The following is a 26,264-nucleotide window of genomic DNA, read 5'->3' on the forward strand; positions in this document are numbered from 1 at the left end:
ATTTTTATGGCTCGAGCAGAGATTTTCAACCCGTTTAATTTCAAGGACCCCCAGTTCGACATGCATTAGTCTACGGTCCCCCATTTAATAGCATTTCTATCTCTGAGACCCCGGATTTATATTGTAAAATCAATGCTAATTTAACTCTGAGAGTGTACAAATGGAACCAAATGGACCCTAAGGGGTCCTAGAGGGTCCATTTGGTTCCAAATTATCATTTAGCTGGGTCCCCCCTTGAACTTCCTCAAGTACCCCTAGGGGTCCCCGGACCCCACTTTGGGGAACCACTGAGCTAGAGAATGTATGATAATGTTGAAATGCTTGATAAAGTAGTAGGGTATAGAGCGTCGCAGTCCCGCCTCCTTTCATGATGACGAGCGGCCCGGAAGAGAATTTCCGATACTTTTTTCCCATAGACGTTTACCAATAGATCAGCTATTTCACAGCCCGTGGCGAATACAAGGGTTCATTTGGTGCCACAAAAAAATTTACCCCGTTTTTCAGATGTGTCTATGAGGTGCCAGTACTTTATTAGACACCCTGGAGTCGTTTATATGTGCAATGGTGTATTAACTTTGTATTTAGGGTTTCTTCCTGGAGGCTGGACCCTTGACAGTCAAACGGGCCAAATAAATAAACAGTAATATATAGTGACATCACACTATCAGCCCCTCCCCTAACCCCTCCCCCTTTATCATACAACTACAGCTGTGTGTGCGGCTTCAGTTTAGGTGGATCACCACCCATCACCACCCACCAGGCAAACCAGGCACACTTAATGAACTGGTGGGCGTGTGCACATAAAAGCATGGTTTTAACAAATACTGTACACTTTTGGAAAAAAAATCTTCCTCCTTATATTATAATATTACCTGATGATCATGTTTTAGGGTGGGGGAAAAAATGTGGCACTCCATCTTCAATATTAACCCATTCTGAACGGGAACCCATTTTGGTGTTAGCATCATGTTATGCCTTAGCTATTGAAAAATAGCAGAGGCTATATTTTGAAAAATCGAAGAGCGACTGACATTTTTTTTAGAATCTGATCTCAGGTCAGAATGGGTTAATCAGACCAGTGTGTGTCCAGCGGAAAACCTCATACATGAATCTGATCTCAGGTCAGAACGGGTTAATGTTAAAACACTTACGGAGCAGGCGGGGTCCAGCATGGCGCGGCACCAGGCCACAGCCGGGGCGGTGCAAGGCCTCATGGTCTCCGTCCTCCCGTGGTAGAACCTGCGGGTCATCGCTGTCTCGTAGCAGCTGCCGGGCCTATGATGAGACGAGAGGAAGACACACAAAACACCACCATTTTACTGCAGTGGATTTTCAATGCTTTTCATATTGATTAAGGCCCCATTATGTATTTGGCATTTGAGCCACACGGAACCAGCATTTGGATGAGATTTTAAAGCTCAGTTGGTTGTCGTTTGCATAAGATTTTCCATGATGTTTTGATGTTGCTACTGAGGAGGCAATCTTTGACGTAAATACTAGAAGAAAGAATCAAAGCAATGCTGTCTTTGTGGTTTTAATACACAGAAATGTGTGCGCACACAATGGTGAAAGTTGCACACGGTATAAAATCCGTTGCAAGTAACACACAGAATGAGAGACAACACAGGGGTTTTATCAGTCTTTTTTTTATCAGTCTCACAGAGTTTTTATCAGAACTGCTAGTTTCTGGCGACGGGCAGTGCCCGTGACCTTGAGGCCCCAGGTGCAGGAACTCAGCAACTGATACAGCTAGGCACCGCTAGGCACCCAGTAATAAGTCTTATACAAACATTCACTTGACAACTACATTATTGTCCAGTGCAGACATTTCTAACATTCATAGCAAAAATGCTCTGTCAGTCAATAACAGTTGTTCACTCTTACATATAGACGGGTTCGTGGAAGAGAGGTTACAGGTTATAAGTTTCATTAAACTAAAAAGTTACTTTGCAGGCACACTGTCAGTGGATGGAGAGATAATAAAAATTCTTCAATAAGGTCTCTAATTTGTGTAGACTTCTAAATTAAGTAATGCAGATGTTTTAGTTTTGGTAGTTTAGTTTTTTCTGAACACTGTAACGTATGAGAAGTAAAGACTGAGAGAGAACTGTCTTTTGTTAAGTGTGCACTTCATGGTCACAAAGCCTCACAGTTACAAAAAACCTTGATTGTTTTACTGTGATGCAGAGAGAGGGAGAGGAAGGAGGAGGGATCGAGGGGTGCACGCATGCGCACACACGCACACACACACACACACACACACACACACACACACACACACACACACACACACACACACACACACACACACACACACACACACACACACACAATTTACAATTTAGGCATTTATCAGACGCTCTTAATCCAGAGCGATTTACATTAAGCAAGAACAAAAAAGCATGGGAATACATCACATAAACACATTTATCATGAAACATGCGTAAGCTAAGAAAGTAACAGTGGAATATCTATAATGAAACTATACATATAAGCTATACATCTATACTACTATGCTATACATATGTACTATGACGTGCTATGACTACATACAATGCACTTATGCTGTCTACATAACATGCTATAAGTCTGTATCAAATGCTATCTAAGTCTACAGAATTGCTATCTAAGGGGGTGGGGTAAGTGCTATGGGCCATGATGGAGTCTGAAAAGGTGGGTTTTCAGACTACGGCGGAAGATTGGGAGTGATGCTGCAGTTCTGACTGCAATGGGAAGTGCATTCCACAGTTTTGGAGCCAGAAGGGAGAAGAGTTTGGGACGTGTGGAGACACACACACACACACACACACACACACACACACACACACACACACAGCGTGTGAGTGGGGGTGGAGAATAAGAAGCACTGTTCTGTCCAGTGTTAAGAGTTTATCCAGGAAGCAGAGCAGAGGACTGAGTCGAGACCATACTGTTCAGCAAGTATAAAGTCACATCCCTGCAGACGGTAAAAGCAGGAGATGAACCTTTAGGCGTTTTTTTAACAGAGAGATGTCGTCCGACAGCTTTTCCGCCGCTGCGTCAGAGGAGCAACAACAGCCAGAGATCTACCAGAGAGCCATGCTGAAGCAGCCTGTGATAAAGTTACACAGAATAAGTGAGTGCATGTTTTTATGTCCCCTGTACACTTTTATTTAATCTTCATCTTCAACAGAAAGTCACATGTTGTCGGTGGACTAATGGAGTAATGCTTCCTTCCAGCACTAAATCAACTGTACATAAGCTGTGTGTGTGTGTGTGTGTGTGTGTGTGTGTGTGTGCTCCAAAACCCTAACCGCACATGTAAGTAGCATAGAATGGTGGTCATTTACTGCTGAAATAAAATTATTATGCAGAATTGAGTCCAGCCTTTTGGTCTGGCCCTCCACAATATTTAATTTGTCCCCTTGGGACCCCGTGACCCCTGAACGCTGCGCACACACACACACACACACACACACACACACACAGATCCTGTAGAATCTTCAGACAAGGGGCCTGCACTACCGTACATATTCCATAGTAAGAAACATATATCACACATAACTGTCATGCACTATGCTTCTGATACAGTTTATGGCCTGGTCTTGAGTCTATTAATCACAGAGGTGTATTTGTTGCATACAGCATTGCACTAAAAACCCCATGCAGAGAAGCAATCATCACCTAATGGAAGACGGTAGACAAAGTGTAATGGGATTACATATTGTGGAATGTACATGGAGAGCCTGAATACAGTATACATATATGGACAAGTCTCCATCATAAGTCACCACAGATTTGAGGTTATTTGAAAAGGAAAGGATGAGACATTGGGCTAGATTTTGAAGGTCCGTTTTACAATGGGGTAATACATAAATTGGCCTATATTGGCCTCGCTCTGCGCACAATGGTATTATAGAAGTCTTATCGTCTCGTGTTGAATGCACACACGTATGGCATACGGCGTTCCTGAATATTTTAGCATTGTGGGAGTGTCCATATGTTAATTATTTTCGCTTTGCGCAATTTGCTATTAAGCCCCTTGACCTGCGCATAACGATTAGACGTGGGTCTAGGCACCTCATAAACGCAAAAAGCAGATAAAGCACTGTTTGATTTTACACTTGAGCGGCTCTGGGACGCTGCTGGAGTGTTGCCAAGTCTGTTTATTATAAGCGGCTTCTTTTTCTGTAAAGTTGCTTGTAAATATTGGTAGTTGTGGTTGCTTTTCTTGTTTCTAAAAGTTTCTCCTAATGTTGTTTAAACCAGTGATCCTCACACAGCACATTCCCATGCCAAGGATCCCCAGATGAATGCATTTGCCCAACTAAGGACGGCTAATACAAAAATGTAATTAAAATTTTACTTTTGAAAATAGCAGATCTACCAGCTCACAATGAATCACATTCATTCATTAAAACTATGAACTCTGACTGCAGGCGGATATATAATGATCATTATAACAATGTGCAAGAAAATATTTAAAAAGATGGAAGAACTTTATATTTGTGGACAATCAAAATATGTTTTTTATTTTAATGTGGTGTCATTAAAATTAATCTGGATATAGCAGACTCACTATCTAGAAAATAAAAACATGGCACTTCATTTAAAATAGGTTACAGACCCCTGTTATATGCGCTTATTTTGGGATTATTTTTATAGACCTATTTACTTGTTTCTATGAGACATGTTGAAATGTTGAGATTAGAAACGGCCATAATTATTTCATTTCTCAACCTTAAACAAAAATAAAAACATCTCCATGATCCTTGGGAAGTGTGCTTTCATACGCTGTATCACACTCAATCCAAGTCTTCAATAAAATGCTACGAGCGAAGACCATACGATCACGGGCATACACCACGCATTCAACTCATTACTCATTTCACATATAATATAATTATAATTTTACTGGTGTTTCTCAATAGAAACAACTTATTTTGAGGCATGAAGGTGACAGCATGCAGTGCAATAGGAATAATTAACCCAAATGTGACAAAGTCATATATGTCATGTCTTCTATGGTGCCAGCCTGAAGAAATGTAATATAACGATCCCCAAAGTGCGCATTCCGTATGTCACATCAGCTGACTGGTAAAGAAAATAGTACGGACATGTTGATTGGGTAACTCTCAAACACGCCTTAAACACTCCCATGACTAATTCAAGGCCGTTTTGCGCACTCCACGGGGTGTCGAAAGCGCTTCTTAACATGCTTAAAATTGCAATATGACATACCCCAAGCCCCCAGCTCATATTACTGTAATCTTATGTCATATTATTGGACGTTCTTAATAGACCTGATTGGCTGATATCGTAACCCATGGGAAAGTTGATTTCTAAAATGAAAATATTGGCAAAAGGGCAAACAAAATAATTACTTGGTGTTTTTACTTTTTTTTAACTCATAACCCATAACTTTCTGACTTTGGACCACACACACACACACACACACACACACACACACACACACACACACACACACACACACACACACACACACACCTTATCTACAGTTGATTTAGTGCTTGGGAGGAATCCCCCCTGCCCCTCCCTCTCTCTCACTCTCTCTCTCGCATGCGCACACACACACACGCACACACACACACACACACACACACACACACACACACACACACACACACACACACACACACACACACACAGTGCGGGGGTGGTTTAGCCAGGAAACAGAGGTACTGTATGTCGGAATGCCACCCTGTTCCCCACAAGCCCCCCAGTGTGTGTGTGTGTGTGTGTGTGTGTGTGTGTGTGTGTGTGTGTGTGTGTGTGTGTGCACAAGAGACACAGAGAGTGGATAGGAAGACATGAAGCAAGTGAGAGGGGGGGGGGAAGGGGTCAGTGTGTGTTTGAGGCGCATGGCAACTGGTCCAACATTATGTAACATGTAACATTATCTGGCGAAGAACTGTCAGAAAACAAAAGGAAGTGAGTTGATCAAATATAATCCATTTCCGGGTCCTACTTTGTCTATTTCTCGTTCAAATGTTTTCAAAAACATTTTTGAGAGCAATGTTTAGCCGTAAATGACATTGTGTGTGTGTGTGTGTGTGTGTGTGTTTACACTAGGCATGTGAATCTCGTCTCATCTCACGATTCGATACGCATCTCGATGCACTGCCAGCGATACGATACATTAGAGATACATGGAATCCCCTGGCGATACGATGCGATACGATTCTCCCTCTTCCCGATGCGATGCGATGCGATAACCATTTAGTTCAAATCAATGCGATACGATGCGATTCACCCCTCTACCGATACGATGCGATTTGATGGCGATTCATCACAATAGAAAGGATTTATATTAAAGCTCTATTAATTTCCCAAAACATGTAAAAATGCATTACATTTAAATTCAAAGCAATTTATTGTTTTACTGTAGGTTAGTATTATAGCTCTGCATCTCAAACAACCCAACTTATAGAATTATGTAAGTAAACAAAGGGTCTGCTCTCTGCTGGTTATTGTGGAATTGTTAGATTACTAATAATCATAGGCTATAGTATAATAATTATATCTCAAAGGTCAATTTGAGGTTGAGTATAGAGGGTTCAAGAGATTAAAATGTAATAGCCTATGTAATAGCTCAATTAATGTTACCAACATATAAATAGAAAAGAAACAAATAAACAAAACAAAAATGACAGGTCACACTCGTAGTGCTGTCAAACAAGTAGTTTAATCTGCAACACAGTTTTATAATATAATTGCCTATGTATAGTGGGGGTCCCTGCTTGATCTCTCACTCTCAGCTAAGTGGTCCTTGGCTTGACCTAAAAAACATTGAAGACCCTGGCCTGCATGTATTATTAACGTTATAAATACATAGCAGATGTACAAGCTCACAACGCGTCTCATCCACGCCCCGCTGTGAGCTTGTGGATCTTCAATTTTAGGCGTGCGACACCGTCTTGCTGCAGAATATAAATAAGGCTTCTATCTCAGAGAATAGCAGGGGAAAGCTGTACAGTGGAAAGTTGTGGAACGGTTGTAAACGACTTTAAACCCAGCTGTGGCGTTGTTGTTGTTGTACACGTGTGTGCAGACTGCAGAAGCTTTCTTTAATTACAAATTGATGATCGCGAGTCGCGACGCAGATTCGCGTCGGAGAATCAGCTAGAACAGCTGTGGAGTGTGGATCATTAGCAGCACGCAGCGCTACAGTGAAAAGTCAACTGATCGACGGACAGCTATTTTATAAAGCTAAAGGTTGTGCTTCCTTTGTGCGTGGGGCTCACTTCTGTTCGTCGCGGGTGCTCTTTATAGTCAACTCAACGTGTCTACTCTGCACCGTCGTACGGTAGCTTCTGTAACTCTGTTCATTGACTGCGTGGTGCGTGCTCGCAGCGCACAGCCGCACACTGTGCGGAGCTGGCTGCGAGAGACCTTTTTTTTCCTTCCTTTTCTGATGGTACGTTCAATGCGCCTCGGAAACACAGGATAGGGTGAAATTTACCATGAAAAAACAGTGCAACCACGGATTTTACCGATGAAAGCACTCCGCGAACGATCCATCGAGATTTCACCCGTCAATTTTACCGATACACAGTGAATGAACCGATTCACTCGCATCGCGCACGTCATAATCGATGTATCGATACGTATCGATTATTTTCCACATGCCTAGTTTACACGGCTGTCATGTTGGAAACAGCAGTAAATCAAGCAGGGCGCATCCTCGCAGCTGGTGCTCAGAGGGTTTGATATAGGCAGCGGTCTGTTATACAGCGGAACGGTCATTATGATGAGATAACTCACCGCTGAATTAAGCGATTGACCAATCAGAATCAAGCATTCAACCAAGCCATGTAATATATACAATCCTAATTTCATGCATTTTAAACACAACTGACTGCGAGAATTTTGCAAATATTTTCATCTTTACTTCAATAGGAATCAACTTTGCCATGGGTTACGCTATCAGCTATATCTTATTCTTTTCAGCAATCTTCAGAGTGATTCCACGCAAAATACTTTATTACTGTTAATTATGCGATGTTTCCGGCAGAGCAGGCCTCTCGTTCTGTGGACCTTAATGACCAAATTAATAGAAGAAAAATCACACCCGTGTGAAGTGAGGCGTGCTCTAATCAAGTATTGACCTCATACCAACATTGAAACATACCTTAGTTATGTCATCAAGAATGGTGGTCCCTTATTGGCCAAGGGTTTCCACCGACAAACCGACAGACATACGACGGCCAATTTGCTCAGACACATATATGACGTAAATTCTCCATTCATTGTCAATGGCATTTAATGTTCGTGTTACGACACAATCTAAACTATAGCTGTTTAAAAACACAAATAAAAAGTACGGCATGATAATGATAATGAACTTTATTTATATAGCACTATAGAGGCGTATATTTTCTGTTCAGTTTTCTAAATATATTCCCTTCAAAAGCTGTGAGCACAAATATTCTGACGCACGTGGTATCCGTTGTAACACTTTAGTGAAGTAAAGGCAAAAAATACAAGTGGTACAAAATGTCTCAATAAAGTTACATGGTGAGATAACATGAGAGTGGTTACTGTGGTAGAAAAAATATGTGCTCTCTCTTCTGCAACTTCACAGCTTCTGACAAGCTCAAACAGGAGGACAGGAGGGTAACTTAGACATCAAAGAAAAGGAGCACCAATCACAAGCATTCAATCAAGACTGACCAATCTAAGCAAGGCAGTAAAAAGAGTACTCTGCTGCACTAATTAAGTGATCACACTGTTGCATAGAATAGGCAATCAACATCAAAGCAATTAAGGGCATCATGACATGACCTCATAAAGTGGCTCTTACAAGCACCTTTCAAAACAAGGTTAAAGTACTGTACGGAAAAAGGTTTAAAAAAAAGTCACAATCAAAAGCGAGAAACTCACAGGTCCTCTCAAATCTTGGGTGACTGGCTGCCTGGCTAAATGGCCAATCTGTGCCTGGCAGTTGCTGTGGCTGACCTGTATAAAAAAACAATACTGTAGTATTAAAGGAGAGGCTTCATCACCTTTAGTTGCTATTTTTAGTCCTCATAGAAGTGGTCCAGTTGTTTCCCCTACCTTTACGGCTGTAAAGTGTGCCACTTGGGAGACTATTTAGCACTACAATCCAATTCCCCATTCAGGGCTTATGGTCAGGTAGGGGAACTAGCCAGTAATGCGTTTTTTTTTCACAAAATAACAACTGGACCACTGGACTGTAAACCACTGTGACTAAAGGTGAGAAAACCTTCTAGCACGAAACTCTCCTGTTGCTGCATATCTTTCTACAGTATGTTTCCCCCTAATCTCTCTCTCTCTCTCTCTCTCTCTCTCTCTCTCTCTCTATCTCTCTCTCCCCAAGATGTTTTTCCTGACCAACTACCACTGAAGAAACCCGTCTACATCAGAAACAGTCGACTCAAACATCGCCAGATAATTCATACAGGAGAGAAGCCCTACGCCTGTGACCAGTGTGGGAAAGGCTTCCGCCATATCAGTGAGCTCAAAAGACACCAGATGATTCATACAGGAGAGAAGCCTTACGCCTGTGACACGTGTGGGGCCAGGTTCAGACAAAGTGCTAAACTCAAAGATCACCTGAGAATTCATACAGGAGAGAAGCCCTACGGCTGTGACCAGTGTGAGACCAGGTTTGCCACAAGCAGTGGTCTAAAAAAACACCAGAGAATTCATACAGGAGAGAAGCCCTACACCTGTGACCAGTGCGGGAAACGGTTCAGCCAGAGACATACTCTCAAAACTCACCAGATAATTCATACAAGAGAGAAGCCCTACGCCTGTGACCAGTGTGGGGCCAGGTTCAGCACGAGCAGTAATCTAAAATATCACCAGATAATTCATACAGGAGAGAAGCCCTACTGCTGTGACGAGTGTGGGACACGCTTCAGCCATAACAATGCTCTGAAATTACACCAGAGAATTCATACAGGAGAGAGGCCCTATGCTTGTGACCAGTGTCGGAAACGGTTCAGACAGAGCAGTCATCTAAAAGAACACAATAAAAGTCATACAGGAGAGAAGTCCTACGCCTGTAACCAGTGTGGGAAACAGTTCAGCAACAGCAGTCATCTAAAATCTCACCAGACAGTGCATACAGGAGAGAAGCCCTACGCCTGTGACCAGTGTGGGGCCAGGTTCAGCAAGAGCAGTGGTCTAAAATCTCACCAGAGAATTCATACAGGAGAAAAGCCCTACAGCTGTGACCAGTGTGGGATAGGTTTTCGCCAGAGCAGTACTTTCAAAGATCACCAGACAATTCATACAGGAGAGAAGCCCTACTGCTGTGGCCAGTGTGGGATAAGCTTCAGCAGGATCAGAAATCTCAAAAGACACCAGATAATTCATACAGGAGAGAAGCCCTACGGCTGTGACCAGTGTGAGACCAGGTTCGCCACAAGCAGTGGTCTAAAACAACACCAGATAATTCATACAGGAGAGAAGCCCTACGCCTGTGAACAGTGTGGGGCCAGGTTCAGCACGAGCAGTCATCTAAAATCTCACCAGAGAAGCCATACAGGAGAGAAGCCCTACATCTGTGACCAGTGTGGGAAACGGTTCAGCCACAGCGGTAGTCTCAAAAGTCACAAGATAACTCATTGAGGATAGATGACCTACCACAGACACATTTTGAGGGAAGAGCTTCTATGTAAAGTGCTTCCCTTTGCCACTGATGCTCAAAGTGGCATCTTAGCCCTATAGTACAGGCAATCTAAGGTTTAACCTCCAACAAATTGCAACACAAACTCTTTCCACTTTTTTTGTTTCATCAATATGTTAGTAATAACATACCAAAAGTCCTAAGAAATCGGAGTAGGGGAACATAGTGAAAAATGCTGAAATAGATGACGTCACAATTCCCCATTGACGCCCATGTTAAAAATCGAATTATGGATGTTTTCTTGTCTGATGTCCAAACAAATGGTTCACTACTGTCCAGAATCAACCAGAATAAACATTATAAAGTTAAATTAATAAAGTATTATAATAATTCTTATTATTTCATTTATTATTATTATATTATAATTATTATTACTACTAAAACTACATGTGGCATTCGCTTTTTTGATATCAGACCATTTACCTTTTTGCTTTACCAAACCACAAAATAGGAACCTTTGATGATTAAATGGCTGCTCTCCATGCCAGCTTGTGCTGAAGTCAACATTGCAATGCAAGAGCTGACAGGGGTGAACCACAACACTGGTGAGCAGAACACAGACCTGACAGTTGCAAGACAAGCACGTGATATGGAGGACACACTCACAGTTCTGAAATATTTCCAAGAAAGGCATCCTTTCTGCTTTCATCCAAGCTTGCGCAGTATTTCAACTGGGGTCCACTTACATGGACACATGCAAGCGGTACGGCAAGTATGTGACAAAACACTATGGTGAGGCAGTTGTCGTGTTTGATGGTTATGAGGGCACATGCACCAAATATATGACACACCACAGGCGAGCAGGTGGGAGGACTGGAGCAACCGTGACCATCGATGACTACTTGCCTGTTACAATGCAAAAAGACGAGTTCCTTGCAAACAACAAGAACAAGCAGCAGTTCATCAATATGTTCAGTCGTGCACCTACAGTCAAAGAACTGTCAGACATATCATGCCCCAGGAGATGCTGATCTCCTCATAGTAGAAAAAGCAGTGGAGCCTGCAACCACAACAACTACTGTGGTCATTGGTGATGACACAGATCTGCTCATCCTCCTCATCTAGCATGCTGACCTCAAGTCACACAACCTCATCTTCAAACCTGAGCCAAAAAAGAGCATGAAGAAGCCACATGTCTGGAACATCAAATCTCTGAAACAGCATCTCGGTTAGTGTGTGTGCAATAACATTCTCTTCGTCCACGCAGTAGCTGGGTGTGACACTACCTCCCGGCTTTATGGCATTGGAAAAGCAGCTCCCCTCAAAAAAATCACAACCATCAATGACTTCCGTGAGCAAGCTACAGTGTTTGACAAACAGTCAGCTTCAACAGTAGAGGTTGTTTCAGCAGGAGAGAAGGCTTTGGTTTGGCTGTACAATGGGAAGTCTGGGGAGGGTCTTGACTCATTAAGATACAAGCGCTTTTGTGAGAAGGTGGCTACTAGCACATCTCATGTAAAGCCAGAGAGTCTGCCACCTACAGCTGCAGCAGCAAAGTATCACAGTCTCCGTGTATACTACCAAGTGCAGCAGTGGAAGGGAACTGCATGTGAGCTCCTGCCGCAAGAATGGGGATGGGAAGAGAATGATGGGGGGCTGTCCCTGTCCAGACGGACATACCTCCAGCTCCACAGGAACTGCTACGGGTCATCAGATGTACCTGCAAGACAGACTGCAGCATCCTGAGGTGCACTTGCAAGAAGCATGGCATTGACTGCTCTGTTGCATGTGCAAACTGCAAAGACACAGGGTGTGCAAACACATGTCTTGTTGAAAGTGATGATGAGGAAGATGATGAAGAATAGCTTTTATAACTTTAAAGTTTTGTAATGTCCAATATGCATGTCTTTTACCTTTCATTGCATTCATAAATCATATTTCCGATTTTCTCTTGTGTGAATATTGTCCCTTTTTTCTCACAAAATGCCTATAATATTAAGAATTTCCTTGTGCACAATCAATTTACTGCATTCAACATATTTTCTAGGTAATTCTGGAAAGTATTTAACCTTTTCTTTGGACACCAGCTAAGAAAACTTCCATAAATCGATTTTTAACATGGGCGTCAATGGGGAATTGTGACGTCATCTATTTCAGCATTTTTCACTATGTTCCCCTACTCCGATTTCTTAGGACTTTTGATATGTTATTACTAACATATTGATGAAACAAAAAAAGTGGAAAGAGTTTGTGTTGCAATTTGTTTGAGGTTGACCCCCTTTTTTTCTTAGATTGCCTGTACTACTAGCCCTGACGACCTTACAGGCTTATGCAAATATCAATTAATGTATGATTGTTGAAGACAATGTTTATGTGTTTGATGTACCATGTTGTATTCTTGCTGACTGTAAATCGCTCTGGATTAACGACGTCTGCTAAATGCCAAAACATGTCAATTGTAAAATTTGAAGGTACCCTTTTTAATGTGCCGGTACTGCCCAAGGGTTAGGGTTGGCCCTTATCAAGTAGAACATTAATACTAATAGGTTTGTTTCACTGCCCAGATTAGTTTTTTCCTTTTATTTTTTTCTTCATTTTTCCTTGTACAGGCTCGCCTCGGTCCCAGACTTACTTATCTGCGAAAAGAAAAGCCTGGTCACAACGTAAGGCAAAGAATCTATCGGTGGATGTATCCTCCGGAACATCCGTCAGATGCATTTCCCCCAGATACAATATTTTCCTGACCAATCAAAACACTTGTTTCATTCGCGGGGAGAATGTGAACGGATTGTCAACGTCATTTCCTTGGGCGATACTTCCGCTAAAATCCCGCAACTTCCGCAACTGAATGGCTGGAAAATGGAAATGTTATGATGTATTTTCTCTACTATTAAGGTTATTTTTGCAGTCAGTTTGTATTGGGGTGGGGAGGGGGGGCGGGGCGGGGGTCGCGAGAACATGGCCAAAGCATTTCCAGGTGTCCCCAGCAAAAGGTTGAGAAGCCCCAGTCTATGCATACATTCATGAATCCACTTGCTGACCGGCTGTCGGTATTGGGCAATTTTTTATAGCTTGGGTTTTCTTGTGACCATTAACATCCTACGGCAGGCAAAAATGTCAAAAATGTCAAACTTCCCAAACTAGGGGGGGTTTTTATGATTCTGAATACATTCCAGGTTGACCTGATGAAGATCAAAACGTTGTCAGCATTTAAATAAAGAACGTCTTACCTTTACCTGTGGTGTGCGGGCTCCATCCTATCTACATGAAGTTTCTTTTAGCCCAGCACCCAGCCTGTCGATGTGCGTATTCTACGTCTGCTCTGAATACATTCCAAGCATTAGTTTTGCACAAAATACGCTCCTTGGCCTAAAAACAGTCATAGCCACTTGCCCAAAAATAATGTGCTGGCCTCATCACATTTTGTGCTGATCTCATCACATTTGTTATGACTTCTTATGGCCGTTTTTAGCGAGTGTTTTTCTTGTGCAAAACTAATGCTTGGAATGGATTCAGACAATATTTTAGGCAAAAAATTTAAATAAAAGACTACATACCAAATGTCCCCACCCGTCCACCCCGGCTGCCGGACTATAATAGCTGGATATAGAGCGTCGCAGTCCCGCCCCCTTTCAGAACGACGAGTGGCACCAGGAAATGATTCTCCATTAATTTTCTCCATAGGCTTTTCTAAAAGTATTTATTTAAAGACGGTTACGCCGTGGACAAAGCCAACTCGGATCGTGACAAATCATGACAAATAGTGTTGTATCCTGCCTTTATTTTCTTCTTTCAAATTATTTGATCGGCACAAAATAATGTGTTTGTTGCCATGATTTGTCACGATCCGAGTTGGCTTTGTCCGCGGCGTAACCGTCTTTATAGAAATACTTTTTGAAAAGCCCATGGAGAAAATTAATGGAGAATCATTTCCTGGGCCACTCGTCGTTCTGAAAGGGGGCGGGACTGCGACGCTCTATAGGAGGGGGCTCAAAAACAAGCAGGTGGTGTCCGGTACCTTCCGTGGATTGTGTAGTAGGTCAACTGCATGGCCAGCTGGACGAAGGTGTCCGGGTGGAGCTTCCTCCGTTTGATGTCAGCTTTTCCAAACGAGGCGAAGGCACGGCACACCACCTGGAGGTCCTGGGTCTGTGCCACCACCACACAGATGACCACAAGCAGCGTTAATGTTGACACTATAGGGAGGCCCTTTTGGGGTTATGTACAGTATATATTATATATAAAAAATAAAAATAAATTGGGATACTGCTATTTGTAAATTGTATAAATGAGAAAACTTAGGTCAGGATGTAGAAGGCATTTTTAGAATCGGCCTCAGTCCATTCTTTTTGTATTAACCCATTTAGACCTGAGGACGATTTTTTTTTTAAAGGCTCCCGACAGTTTTCTGAAAAACCCGTCTCTATGTCAGCGCCGGTGCTCAACCTTTTTCATGTCGAGGACGCCCAAGAACTATCCTTATTTGACCACAGACCCCCAACTGAAAAGATGTTTGTTCCAGGGACCCCCCCCCCCCCCCCCCAGAAGCTAAGATATGGGTTAAAAACGTTCACTGTGACATAATATATAGTCAAAGATTTGCACACAATTGTTCAATAGGTATAGTTTAAATAATGGTTAAAGTGGTTAACCCATTTAGGCCTGACGTCGAAATTTCAAAATAATAATAATATATATTCAAAGATTTCACGAATTTTCAAAAATAACAGATCTACAAGCTCACAGCGCTATGAGCTTGTAGATCTGTTATTTTTCAACAGCTAAAGTATAACATAATGCTTTAAAACACCAAAAGGGGTTCCCGCCCAGAATGGGTTAAGCGACACAGATCTGTTCCCGTCGGTCCTACAAATGGCTTAATTACTTGCCACTCATTTTCATTTACATTGAACTATATGTCATTAGCTCTAGAACACTAAACACGGGTGATTATATCTTTGTAATCTTCATAATGTTGCTGATGTCTCAAGTGGGCGGGTCTTTCAGTGCCTTCACGACGCTCAGTGACATCATAGAACGTAGGTTTGTTTCCCCTGCCCACATCCCTGTTTCTTTTCTACACGAATTTCACCCGTGTTTAGTGATAGTGTGATAGACAGGGTAGGCAACCTTCTTAGGCACGGGTGCCAACATTGGCACAGCAGAGGTTTGATCACTGGCACACTGGCACAAGTGTGAGAGATGATTTTTCTTTTGAATGTATATCAAAAAAACTCTGTGGTAAAAATAATAATTGAGTCTAAAAATCATACATGCTGATGTGAAAGAAAATGTTTCTAAAGAAGAAGAGAAAAAAATAAAGGTTGCTATGTGTGTATGAACAATCAAAATCGGATGGAAATATATAGTTTGGATGTGGTGTCATAATTAAACGTAATGTCGATATGGCACGCCGACTATCAAGAAAATAAAGACGCAGCACTTCATGTCGAAAAGGTTGCAGACCCCTGTGATAGAGATAATAATCCCATACACCCACATTTGTTTCTTCACTGGACCAATCTCACATGTCTTAGGAATGGGTGGAACAAAGGAGTAGTTTATTTTTATTTTTAGGAATAGCTTATTTTTAAAATAATATGCACGTTTTTCATCGATTTTCCCCCTCCATGATAGGGCCCCCTCATTAAATCAATTTTTAGTTTTTTTGTGAAAAGTCATGATGAAATCTAGTTTCAGGTTGTATTTAATTGTGGTTGTTATGGTTATAATTATTATTACTATTATTTTTCCCTTTTTTTTGTCAATGGTGGTTGGGGGTAGAATTACTGTAGTTGGCAAAGAATCTGAATTATGTTTTATTTGCATTTTCTGTATGCCTTTCTTCTTAAAAATGTATTAAAAACAATAAAAAAAATAAGTCATGATGAAATAGGCCTATTAATTTCACCAGATTTGACTCTTTGGTCAAAATCAGCATAATGGTGCGTTCCTGCCATCTGGTGGCAATTTTGGGTATTACACTATTGATATAGGATCATGATCGCGGATCTTTCTTTTTGCATTAAAATGACGAATTTAGAAATGGGCCTTTGGCCAGCATTGGCCAGCTTTGGCGACTTTTTGAATGGCAATCGAAAAATGTGAGATATGACCACAATGTCACGAAATGTCTCATTTTACTGCTGCAAGTCTCTAGTTTACAATGAAAAAAGAATTATGATTCTAGCATGTTCCATCGTTTACTCATAAGCATTTTAGTACACCTTGGTTTCAGTGAAAAGTGTGTGGGTTAAAGAAGAGTACCTAAAGTTGCCATGTATTGATTGCTGTACTTCAACATATTTTGACGAGAAATATTTTTTAGGGAATAGTTTACACTGGGGTGAAATATAACAGTGTTTAGTGATGTTGTAACAAAAATATATGTTTAGTGTTCTAGGGTTAGAGTTGTTGTGTAGAAATAATAAAATAGATTCCCCTCCTTCTGTATAGCTTAGAACTGGAGGTGTAGAACGTGAGGTTACTTGGTGATCAGTGACATCACGTCGGTGTGTACTCTGTTGAACATTTTCAACATTCTTTAACAGCAGCAAAAAATGGCTGATCTACAAGCTCACCACGTGTTGTGAGTCGTGACACAATTGACCAATTAAAGAAAAAAATTGTAATAAAAAGAAAATACAAGAAGATAGTAGGCCTACTGGTACGAGTGTTAATGTATCCCTTTGCAATTTCTACACTCGCTGTGTAGTTGTGTGCGTGCGTGTGTGCGTGCGCGGCTCTCTCACCGTGTCCAGGTAGTGTTGTTTGGCGTGGCTGATGTCTCTCCTCGCCGCGTCGTCCACAGTGAACACCAACTCCTCCGGGAGCGCCATGGACCTCACCGTGTCTGTGCCCTACATGCACGCGCACGCACACACACACACACACACACACACACACACACACACACACACACACACACACACACACACAATTCTTTTTGTGAAAATAGGAGTGGGTGAACATTTAGCAGGGTCAGCGTCATTATTTCGACAGGCGCGCGTTGGTCCGACTCGCCCCGTTACTACCAACCCGAGCAGACTCGCGGTCAGACCCCGAACCCCGTTAGAGTTGTGTGACCCGATAGGCACCAGTGTTGACGTCGTCGACGAAAAACATGACGAAGAATAAGCGTCATCGACTACCTTTTTTCACTGACGGAAATAAAATGAAAACTAAGCTACGGTTAAAAAAAAACTATGAGACTACATATATATTGCCAATTTCGTCAACAAATAAAACCTGGACTAAAATGTTAGGAATTGACTAGTGGACAAGAGATTCAGTAAAAGTCATCTTACATATGCTGAAAATAGCCGACCTACAAGCTCACAACACGTTGCAGCGCAATGTGTTGTGAGCTTGTAGAGTGGCTATTTTCAGCAAGTGTAAAATCAGACATTACGATGCCACCCCCACACACAGACACACACAGACACACACACACACACAATGAACACGGCGGAGCGCTCCCTACTCCACTGACTGACTGACGGCCCGTCTCACCCAATCACAAGCCGCGGCAACTCCTTCCAGCCCCTCGCACCCGGGGAGGAAAAGCTAAAAAGTCCCCCGACTTCCAGTTTGGGAACCACCGCTCTACACACCTACGTACAAGTCACTTTGTCAAAATTAGCTCACGTGTCACAATGCAACAACACGTTGTGTGTGAGCTTGTAGCCCTGCTATTTCTTGCTAAATATTCATATTATTGTTTTTCTCAGAATGCTGAGGGATTAAAAAAAGGGTTCATGTGTGTTGCAGTAACAGCAACAGAGCTAATTTCAATTGTCATTTGCTGTGTCCTGTTCACTGTTAACACATTGTATATTCTATTCTCTCCCGAATGCAGCTGAGAAAGTACACCGACAGATTTTTTTTAACCTTTTCTGAACGTATGCAACTATATATTGAACCCAACAGCATAATACCATATGCTGGATAATATCAACATTTTCCAGGTGCCTTAACCAGGTTTGCGAGCTTATCTGGGTACATATATAGTATTTGAGCTGCCAAACTATTGTAACCTGTCTGGTTGTATGTACTGTATTTTCCCACCAGAGGGTGCTGGAAACGGCAAAACTAACTTGGGCTACAGCTCAACCGTGCTCATCACTACACAGAAACATACTGTTGTAGGTTTATTTGTTTACTCATGTCAGGCCCGGCTACAGAATGGAATGACTCAGGGTGCCGTCAATAATTCTCAGGGGGCACAATAAGTGAATGTTTTTCCCCCATTTCATACAGCTATTGCGCTGTTAAATTAAACGGCTAGGGTGCGACCTGTAGCCTACGTTACTCTGCCTCTAGATGGCGCAGTGGACTGTGTGGGCGTTTGGAGAAGTCATCTGACAGAATAAGAATGGCTTGTCTGTGCCCAGCGGATTGATTTAACAATGCAATAGCTGAATCCTGAAATAAAATAACATTTACTAGCACTGCTGTTAAATAGGCCTATTTATTTAACTTAATTAAGTGGTGGTCTACAATCTGCAAACCAATTACCAATTAATCAATACAAAAACGAATTTCTGAAACTGCAGCATTTATTTAATGCAAACGTTTAGCCTAACAGGCGGAGTTGACGTTTTGAACTGCAGCCCATGCTGCCCAGCCAAGACACAACATTTAACAAGAATGAAACAGTAGGCTATGAAATCTTAAATTTTAATGTGGCCATGAAAAACAAAAAAGAGGAGATCCTATATGCCTATAATATTGTCTCTGGTGTGTTACGCAGCTCAGCGGCTGTCAGAGTCAGTGTTTGTGTACTGTCTCTGTCTCTCTCTCTCGCTCTCCCCTCCCTCTCTCAGTCTCTCTCTCTCTCTCTCTCTCTCTCTCGCCAGAGAGCTTCTGGCTCGTTGACAAAGCCAGTCAGCCAGGCGAGCCAGCACTTCACCAAGTTCAGCATTCTGCTGCAATGATACAAACAAAAGAGAGAATAGAAAAAATTAAGCCTATATGCATAGCTATTTAGATAGCCCCTCTCAGACAGACATGACAAATAATAAGCAGCAAAACGAAGCCAGCTAAAATTCTGACTTACCCTTGCAGTCAGTAGAGTTGCAGCCTCCTCGTCTCTGTGTTGAACCTCCTGAATAAGCGCTCCTTCCATGGGACGTCCCGAAATTTTTTTGTAAGGTCCGCTTCAAACGCTAATTGAATCAAGTTCGCCTTTCTTTTGTGAAGCATGCTTCGTCTGTGCGGACTGAATACATTGGTCAAAGTTGAGAAGGTGTTTTCACACGTAGCTGAGGATGCTCCAAATGTAATACTGTGTTTCAGTGCGATAAGCACGCATGGCATGGCTTTAAGAGACGCAGAATAGCGCTGTAGGATCACAGCGGGGGTCCATTTCTCTTTAGTAGTGGAGGCCGCGTCTGCCTCGGCCATTTGAGACAGTAAAAACTCTCGAGCTACAACAAATTCTGACTCCACCACAGCTGTGTTGGTGAGCTCTAACAGTGGTTTCACCTTCTGTACATCCAAAAAGTGTTCACTGGCTGGGTCAAGGGCGCACATCGCCTCAACAAGCTGGCTGTTCCGTTCACTAAATCGAGCTTTCATCTCTCCAGTAACATTGTCTAGTGTGCTGAAAAAAAGCCTCTTGCATTCTGCCTCACTGCTTCTCTCCTGCTGCTCCTGGCCTACTGTGCTCTCCACAACATACCCGCGCAGGTGTGCAGGGACTTGACGTACTCGCTTTGGGAGTGGAGGTGCAGTTGCTTGCTGTGGCTGTGCGTCTTGTGCGCTCTGTGCGCCGTTGGAACGCTGTGCTGCTGTAGCCCGTGTCCAAATGGCCTGGAACTCCCCATCAGTTCGAAGTCTCTCCACACAAGTCAAGGCACATTTTACAAGCGTCACTCCTGTATATAGGTCTGTTGTTTTAGCCTGTAGCTGTCTGTTAGGGGGATCAAGTAGTGCCAGGATTTTGTGCACCATCACTGCAGTAAACATGAAATGCTTTTCAGTGATAGCATCAAGGAGCCCGGCTGCCTCTATTTTAAGTTCCGTGGGCACAATGCCACTGCTGCTGTCATCCTGGGCAAAGAACTGTACAATAGAGTCATAGCTGTTAACTATAACTGACACGGTAGCCAGGTGACCGGTCCATCTTTGGTCGAGTAGCCTTTTCAGTCGTTCTCCCTTGTACACCACGGCCACCGTCGGCTTTTTCAGGAAACGGTAAAGCATATCACACACTTCGAAAAAGGCTTTTAGTGCATTTTCAGCCGACATGGAGTGGATCACCACCAGGTGTAGTTGATGATTAAAACAATGCACATATGGGACAACTCTTTGAATTTTATCCTGCAATATCTTCTGCACCCCCCCTCTTTTCCCAGACATTACGCTCGCACCATCATAGCATTGACTGAGTATCTTGTCTGTGCCCACGCCTGCTGTATTCAGCTCAGAAAGGACGAGGTTTGTGAGACTTAAGGCATCACAGTGCTTTGTAGTGGCCATTATTAACAGCCTTTCACGCACCTCGTTAGCTGCATTCAGAAAACGGAGAACAATTGACACATTCTCGCACCCAGTAGGATCCTTTGTCCCATCCACCTTCAATGTGTACCAGCTATCCCCTATTTCTTCAACTATTTCGCTGGTCACAATGTCACTCATTAGACCTATGATTTCGTTCTGAATTTCGTGTGACGTGTATGTGGCATTTTTGGGAATGTGGGTATATGCCTTCGCTAGTTCTGGGTCTTTCCTTAGCGTATAATCCATCATTGATAAAAAGAGTCCACTTCCCCCCTCTGCTCTCGACGCCATATCATCAACGCTCCCTCTCAGCGGTTGCTGGTGTGTCACAAGGAACTCAATGACATCCACGATCGCACTCAAATACAAGCGGTTTCTTGCCAGTTGCCCCTCGTTTACAAGGCTGGAGACCTCTGCACCGGTTAATTTACGAGCACAGTATTCCTTCCATAGCGAATTGCACTTCATATGTTCCTTGCTGGATGCATGTCTAACAAAACCTTTGTCTTTCTCCATCGCTGTTTTCCAGTTATTGAAGCCGGTTTCACTGAAGGCTTTGTCTGAATTTGCATTAGAACCTATGTGAAATTTCCTACATGGATAGCAAAAGGCAGCATCAGAAACCACGGAATATTCCAGCCACTCACGTCCATTATACCAGCTACTGTTAAATGAGCGTGCTTTATTGTAAAATGTTCTAGTTGGGTATGATTGTAGCACTACCTGTGCTGGTTTCTCCGTCCCCAAATCAACCGGCACACACCCAGCAGCAGCAGGGCATGGGCGAGGGGGCTGAGGCAGCGGGTGTGGCTGGCTTACCGGCGCCGAAGTGGAGGGCTTTTCCACGGGGGGAGGAGGCGGCATTTCTTCGGTCTCTGATTCTGTGTTGTTATTGACATCGCTAAGGCTGCTACTTGCCTCCGCCCGGGTAGTTGCAGTGCCAGTGACATTGTTTTCTTTATTTTTACTAGTAGTAACTCCTAACCACTTCCTAATGTCCATTTTATGCTGTTTTATTGTCTGTGCTGTGTTGGCTCTACAGAGCAATTTGTTTTTCGCGCTTTCCACTTCCCGGTGGGTGTAGCCTAGAGGACGTCACTAAACAGCTCCGTGCATGGTTCTGACTGACTGCTGAGCAGTGGCAGCGCTGCAGCTTGCAAAAAATTGGGATTAGATGGGAGCTCGCTGCAACGAGCAAAATAAGATTATATGCTATATTACTGGGGGGGAAACTGTGTTTCGATACGGTTATTGTGATCTCTATGACAATTATAATATTCTGAATATATTTTTGTTATTTTCATAACTTTTCATAGAACATAAACTGAGGGTGCACATTTTTCAACTGAGGGTGCTTTGCACCCCCAGGCACCCCCGTGACGCCGGCCGTGACTCATGTACTACGCATACTCACGAGAAGTAACAATTACTGTAACACTTGCTATGCAGTCCATATCTATGAAGCATTATAAACATACTAATAATGTGTTATAGTATGCTTACAACACGAGTACATATAGTTATAATAACTAGAGCGATACTCATCATTTAAAATCACGATCACAACACATTATGAAGCTTATTATAATGACTTACTGTATAAGATCAAGTGTAAATGCCACCCCTCGCCCCCCCCCCCCCCCCTGGTCTTAACACTAATATAATGGTGAATACAAGCCAATAGACCTCACCTTCCACGTTCCATCTGTTGCCTTCAGCTGCTGGTCCACGTAGTAGCACAGAGACACCAGCACCATGGCATCGTACGGTGCATGCTGCAACACAACACAACACAACACAACACACTACATTACCATTTACAATGTATGGCATTAAAGCCAGGCGCTCTTAACCCTCTAGCACCCAGAGTTGCTTTTTAGCTACAATTTTATTTTAATTAATTACTAAATTATTATTATTTTTTTCTGTTCTTTTTTCACCTAAATGTCATCAGTGATGTTCATTGCAATGCCAATTCAATGCCATTAGTCATGATATTTGCATATAAATACCCCCCACAGAGGCTGAAATTCACACAAATAAAAAATGTTTGAACATTTTTTAACCTAAAACTTTTGACCTTTACCCTAATAAAAGTAGGTAAAATAATTGTAATATATGTTTTTTTGTGATCATTAGAATGTCTAGAACATGTTTTATTCATTATTGTGAAAGATATCCCCCAAATGTAAATTATTAATTTATTATATTATTATATAATTATTATATAATTATTATAAATTTTTCATCAAACTTTATTTTTTTATTTTTAACATCTTTTTTAGTGTCAGTGCTAGTAGTACAAAGTAGTAGTAAGGTTGAAATCTATTTTTTGCAAGTAGAAATGAATGCGGGTGTTAGAGGGTTAATGCAGAGCGACTTACAGTACATTAAGCAAGAACAAACACATGGCGATACATCAAAATTCATAGAAATAGTCAATCTTTGCTTGTTCTTTTGCACTTAAAAAATGTCTGACAACACGCCCAAAATAGGCAAACATTTTAATTGTATTTAATATATATTGTGGATTGATAAATCGGCCTAGATATTAAAGAGGTTATTTCAGTCAGCGATCGCTCGCTCGTGTACGCACGCACGCACGTGCGCACGGCACAGCGCTCCAGTAGTTCAAATGTGAATGCATGCGTGTGCAGTGTGCACGTACTGCAGGACACACACACACACGTCACAGCACTGTTAGGAGGAATTATACACGCCTACAACACACCACGTACTCACGTCGCAGTTGGACCCAAATGTGCCGTTGGAGAAACACAGGCTGTTGTAGGACTTGTCTCCCCATCGGATGGTAGGATCACCCGTCATGGCCAGCTGCGTGATCTGCACGTTTATATATATATACACAGTTAAAACAAAAGACACACATGCAGAGCTCTTCTCTTTAGAGAACTGTTCTCATGTCAAGGACCCGACCCCGGCATTGGCGTCATGGTACAGCTCTTGTGTGTTTCAGTGTGTGTGTGTGTGTGTGTGTGTGTGTGTGTGTGTGTGTGCGTACAGCGTGCGTGAGTTTGCATTGTACGCGACACGTGACTAACGACTCGTGTGCGTGTGTGCGCGTGTGTGCGTGCGTGCATGCGCATTGTACGTGACTTGTGACTTGTAACTCGTGTGCGTGCGTGCGTGCGTGCTGTACCTGTGCATGCGTGCACGTGCGTGTGTGCGTGTTGTACCTGTGTGTAGTCCATTGGGGTGGCGGTCGGCTTGGACTCGTCCAGGGAGATGACAAACAGGCTGCTCTGAATGGTCTCCAGGTGGCTCTGATTGATGGGGTCAATGCTGATCAGGTGATCTCTGGCCTGCAGAGACATGGAAATAAATGAGTCGTTTCATGTCCCCCCCCCAAATTAATATGTCTTTGGTCTGCTGTTTTTTTTTTAAGATATTTTCTTTGCGGCTTACGCCTTTTATTGTTTTTTTGAAGGTACAGACAGTATAGGCTGACAGGAAACGGGAGAGAGATGGGGGAAGACATGCAGTAAAGGCCGTGTCGGGCTCGGGAGTCGAACCCGCGGCCCACACTGCGACTAGGATTACCAGTCGGGTGCCCAGACGGTTACGCCACCGCCTGGGCCTGGTCAGCTGTTTTTTTAATAGTCAACATACAAATGGATAAAGTGGACGGCGAACAGTCCAGATTAGATTAGATGAATGGATCATGTATACTGTATGATGATTTGAGGTTATTTGAGGTGACGCAACAACAAAGTCCTGAACTATTCTGGGAAGACGATGATGATCAGAAGTTGGAGTGGATATTTAATAGTGAAATATTTAGGACGGCACAGTTTGTTTCTATAGAGCCTGGAGTAGAAGACTATCTCAGCTCGTCAAGTAGGTCCATGTCTGCTCTCCTGTTACAGGCCCAATGGTGTATTTTATTTTATTTGTATAATTATGAAACCTGCCATGTAAAGAACCTTGGGTGTATTACTTTAGTATTCACTTGATCACGGTGTGTGAACTGTCAAATGTCGGTTTATTGTCATTGTTTATATAAACTGTAAGTAAAAGTGTCCTGTAAGTCCATGTGGGCTGGGCTTCTTCGGAAACATGACACTTAAATAAAGAATCAATCAATCAATCAATCAATCAATCAATCAATCATAATACGATGCGCTGTGTCGCTCTGTGAAACATTGACAACTTTCACACTTTCAAATGTGATCCTGTGCGTGAGGTACGTACAGATGCTACAGATAGATCAAAATGTGCCCTGCATCGTGAACGAGGTCACTCCGGTCAGCTACCATGGTTTTATCCTCAGCTTCGGGTTCTTGGAAACGCCCCCCCCCCAGCCACTGCGTTAGTTTTACTGAGGTTAGGTTTAGGTATAGTTTTACTGAGGTTAAGGTTAGGGTTAGGTTTAGGTATAGTTTTACTGAGGTTAGGGTTAGGTTTAGGTATAGTTTTACTGAGGTTAGGGTTAGGGTTAGGTTTAGGTATAGTTTTACTGAGGTTAGGGTTAGGGTTAGGTATAGTTTTACTGAGGTTAGGGTTAGGTTTAGGTATAGTTTTACTGAGGTTAGGGTTAGGGTTAGGCTTAGGTATAGTTTTACTGAGGTTAAGGTTCGGGTTAGGTTTAGGTGTAGGCTGTCAATCACAGCGACTGGCCAGTCACAGCGCACCCTCTACGCCACTCTGTACTCAACCCGAGCCTCCAGTCACATAACAGCATGTCCACGAGCAGAGACCCATGCTGCCCTGCAAAGCCAATAACTATGCAAAACGATTTACTGATTTAAAAAAATACATAATAATAATATCGAATAGTTTCAATATACCAGCCAAGTGGAGTATCAGTATGCAAGTGATATTGCACTAATTGTACAACTGTTATTGAGGTAATTATTTACCTCCCCCCGGCCCAAACAAACGTGAAGGCTTATTTGACCTTTGAGACACATACTGTACAAGCAGTGGTGGGTGGGAAAAGCACTCAATTGTTTTACTTAGGTAAAAGTACCAATGCTGCAATTTAGAACTATACTTTGCTACAAGTAAAAGTATACGGAATGGGAAATGTACTTGAGTAAAAAGTACAAAAGTATCTGCATCAAAATGTACTTAACCCATTAATAGAAATGTGCTGCCAAAAACAACACTGGTAAAAGGTAAATACAGTATGCTACACACACAC

The 26,264-nt window shown here is 42.5% G+C and overlaps 1 protein-coding gene across 1 annotated transcript in view; it reads right to left on the reverse strand.

The window, feature by feature from the left end:
- LOC308318223 (peroxisomal carnitine O-octanoyltransferase-like) overlaps nt 1-26,264 on the reverse strand; it is a 63,304-nt gene that overhangs the window by 26,463 nt on the left and 10,577 nt on the right. The window contains exons 8-13 of the mRNA XM_080767682.1: nt 24,298-24,423; nt 23,843-23,944; nt 22,792-22,875; nt 17,350-17,457; nt 14,616-14,746; nt 1,152-1,275 (exon numbers count right to left, since the gene is read on the reverse strand). Coding sequence (XP_080623808.1) covers nt 1,152-1,275; nt 14,616-14,746; nt 17,350-17,457; nt 22,792-22,875; nt 23,843-23,944; nt 24,298-24,423 — 675 coding nt within the window. The remainder of the gene's footprint in view (nt 1-1,151; nt 1,276-14,615; nt 14,747-17,349; nt 17,458-22,791; nt 22,876-23,842; nt 23,945-24,297; nt 24,424-26,264) is intronic.

Source organism: Protomyctophum bolini, assembly GCF_963924005.1.
Source record: "Protomyctophum bolini genome assembly, chromosome: 7".
In the NCBI taxonomy this organism is placed as follows: domain Eukaryota; kingdom Metazoa; phylum Chordata; class Actinopteri; order Myctophiformes; family Myctophidae; genus Protomyctophum; species Protomyctophum bolini.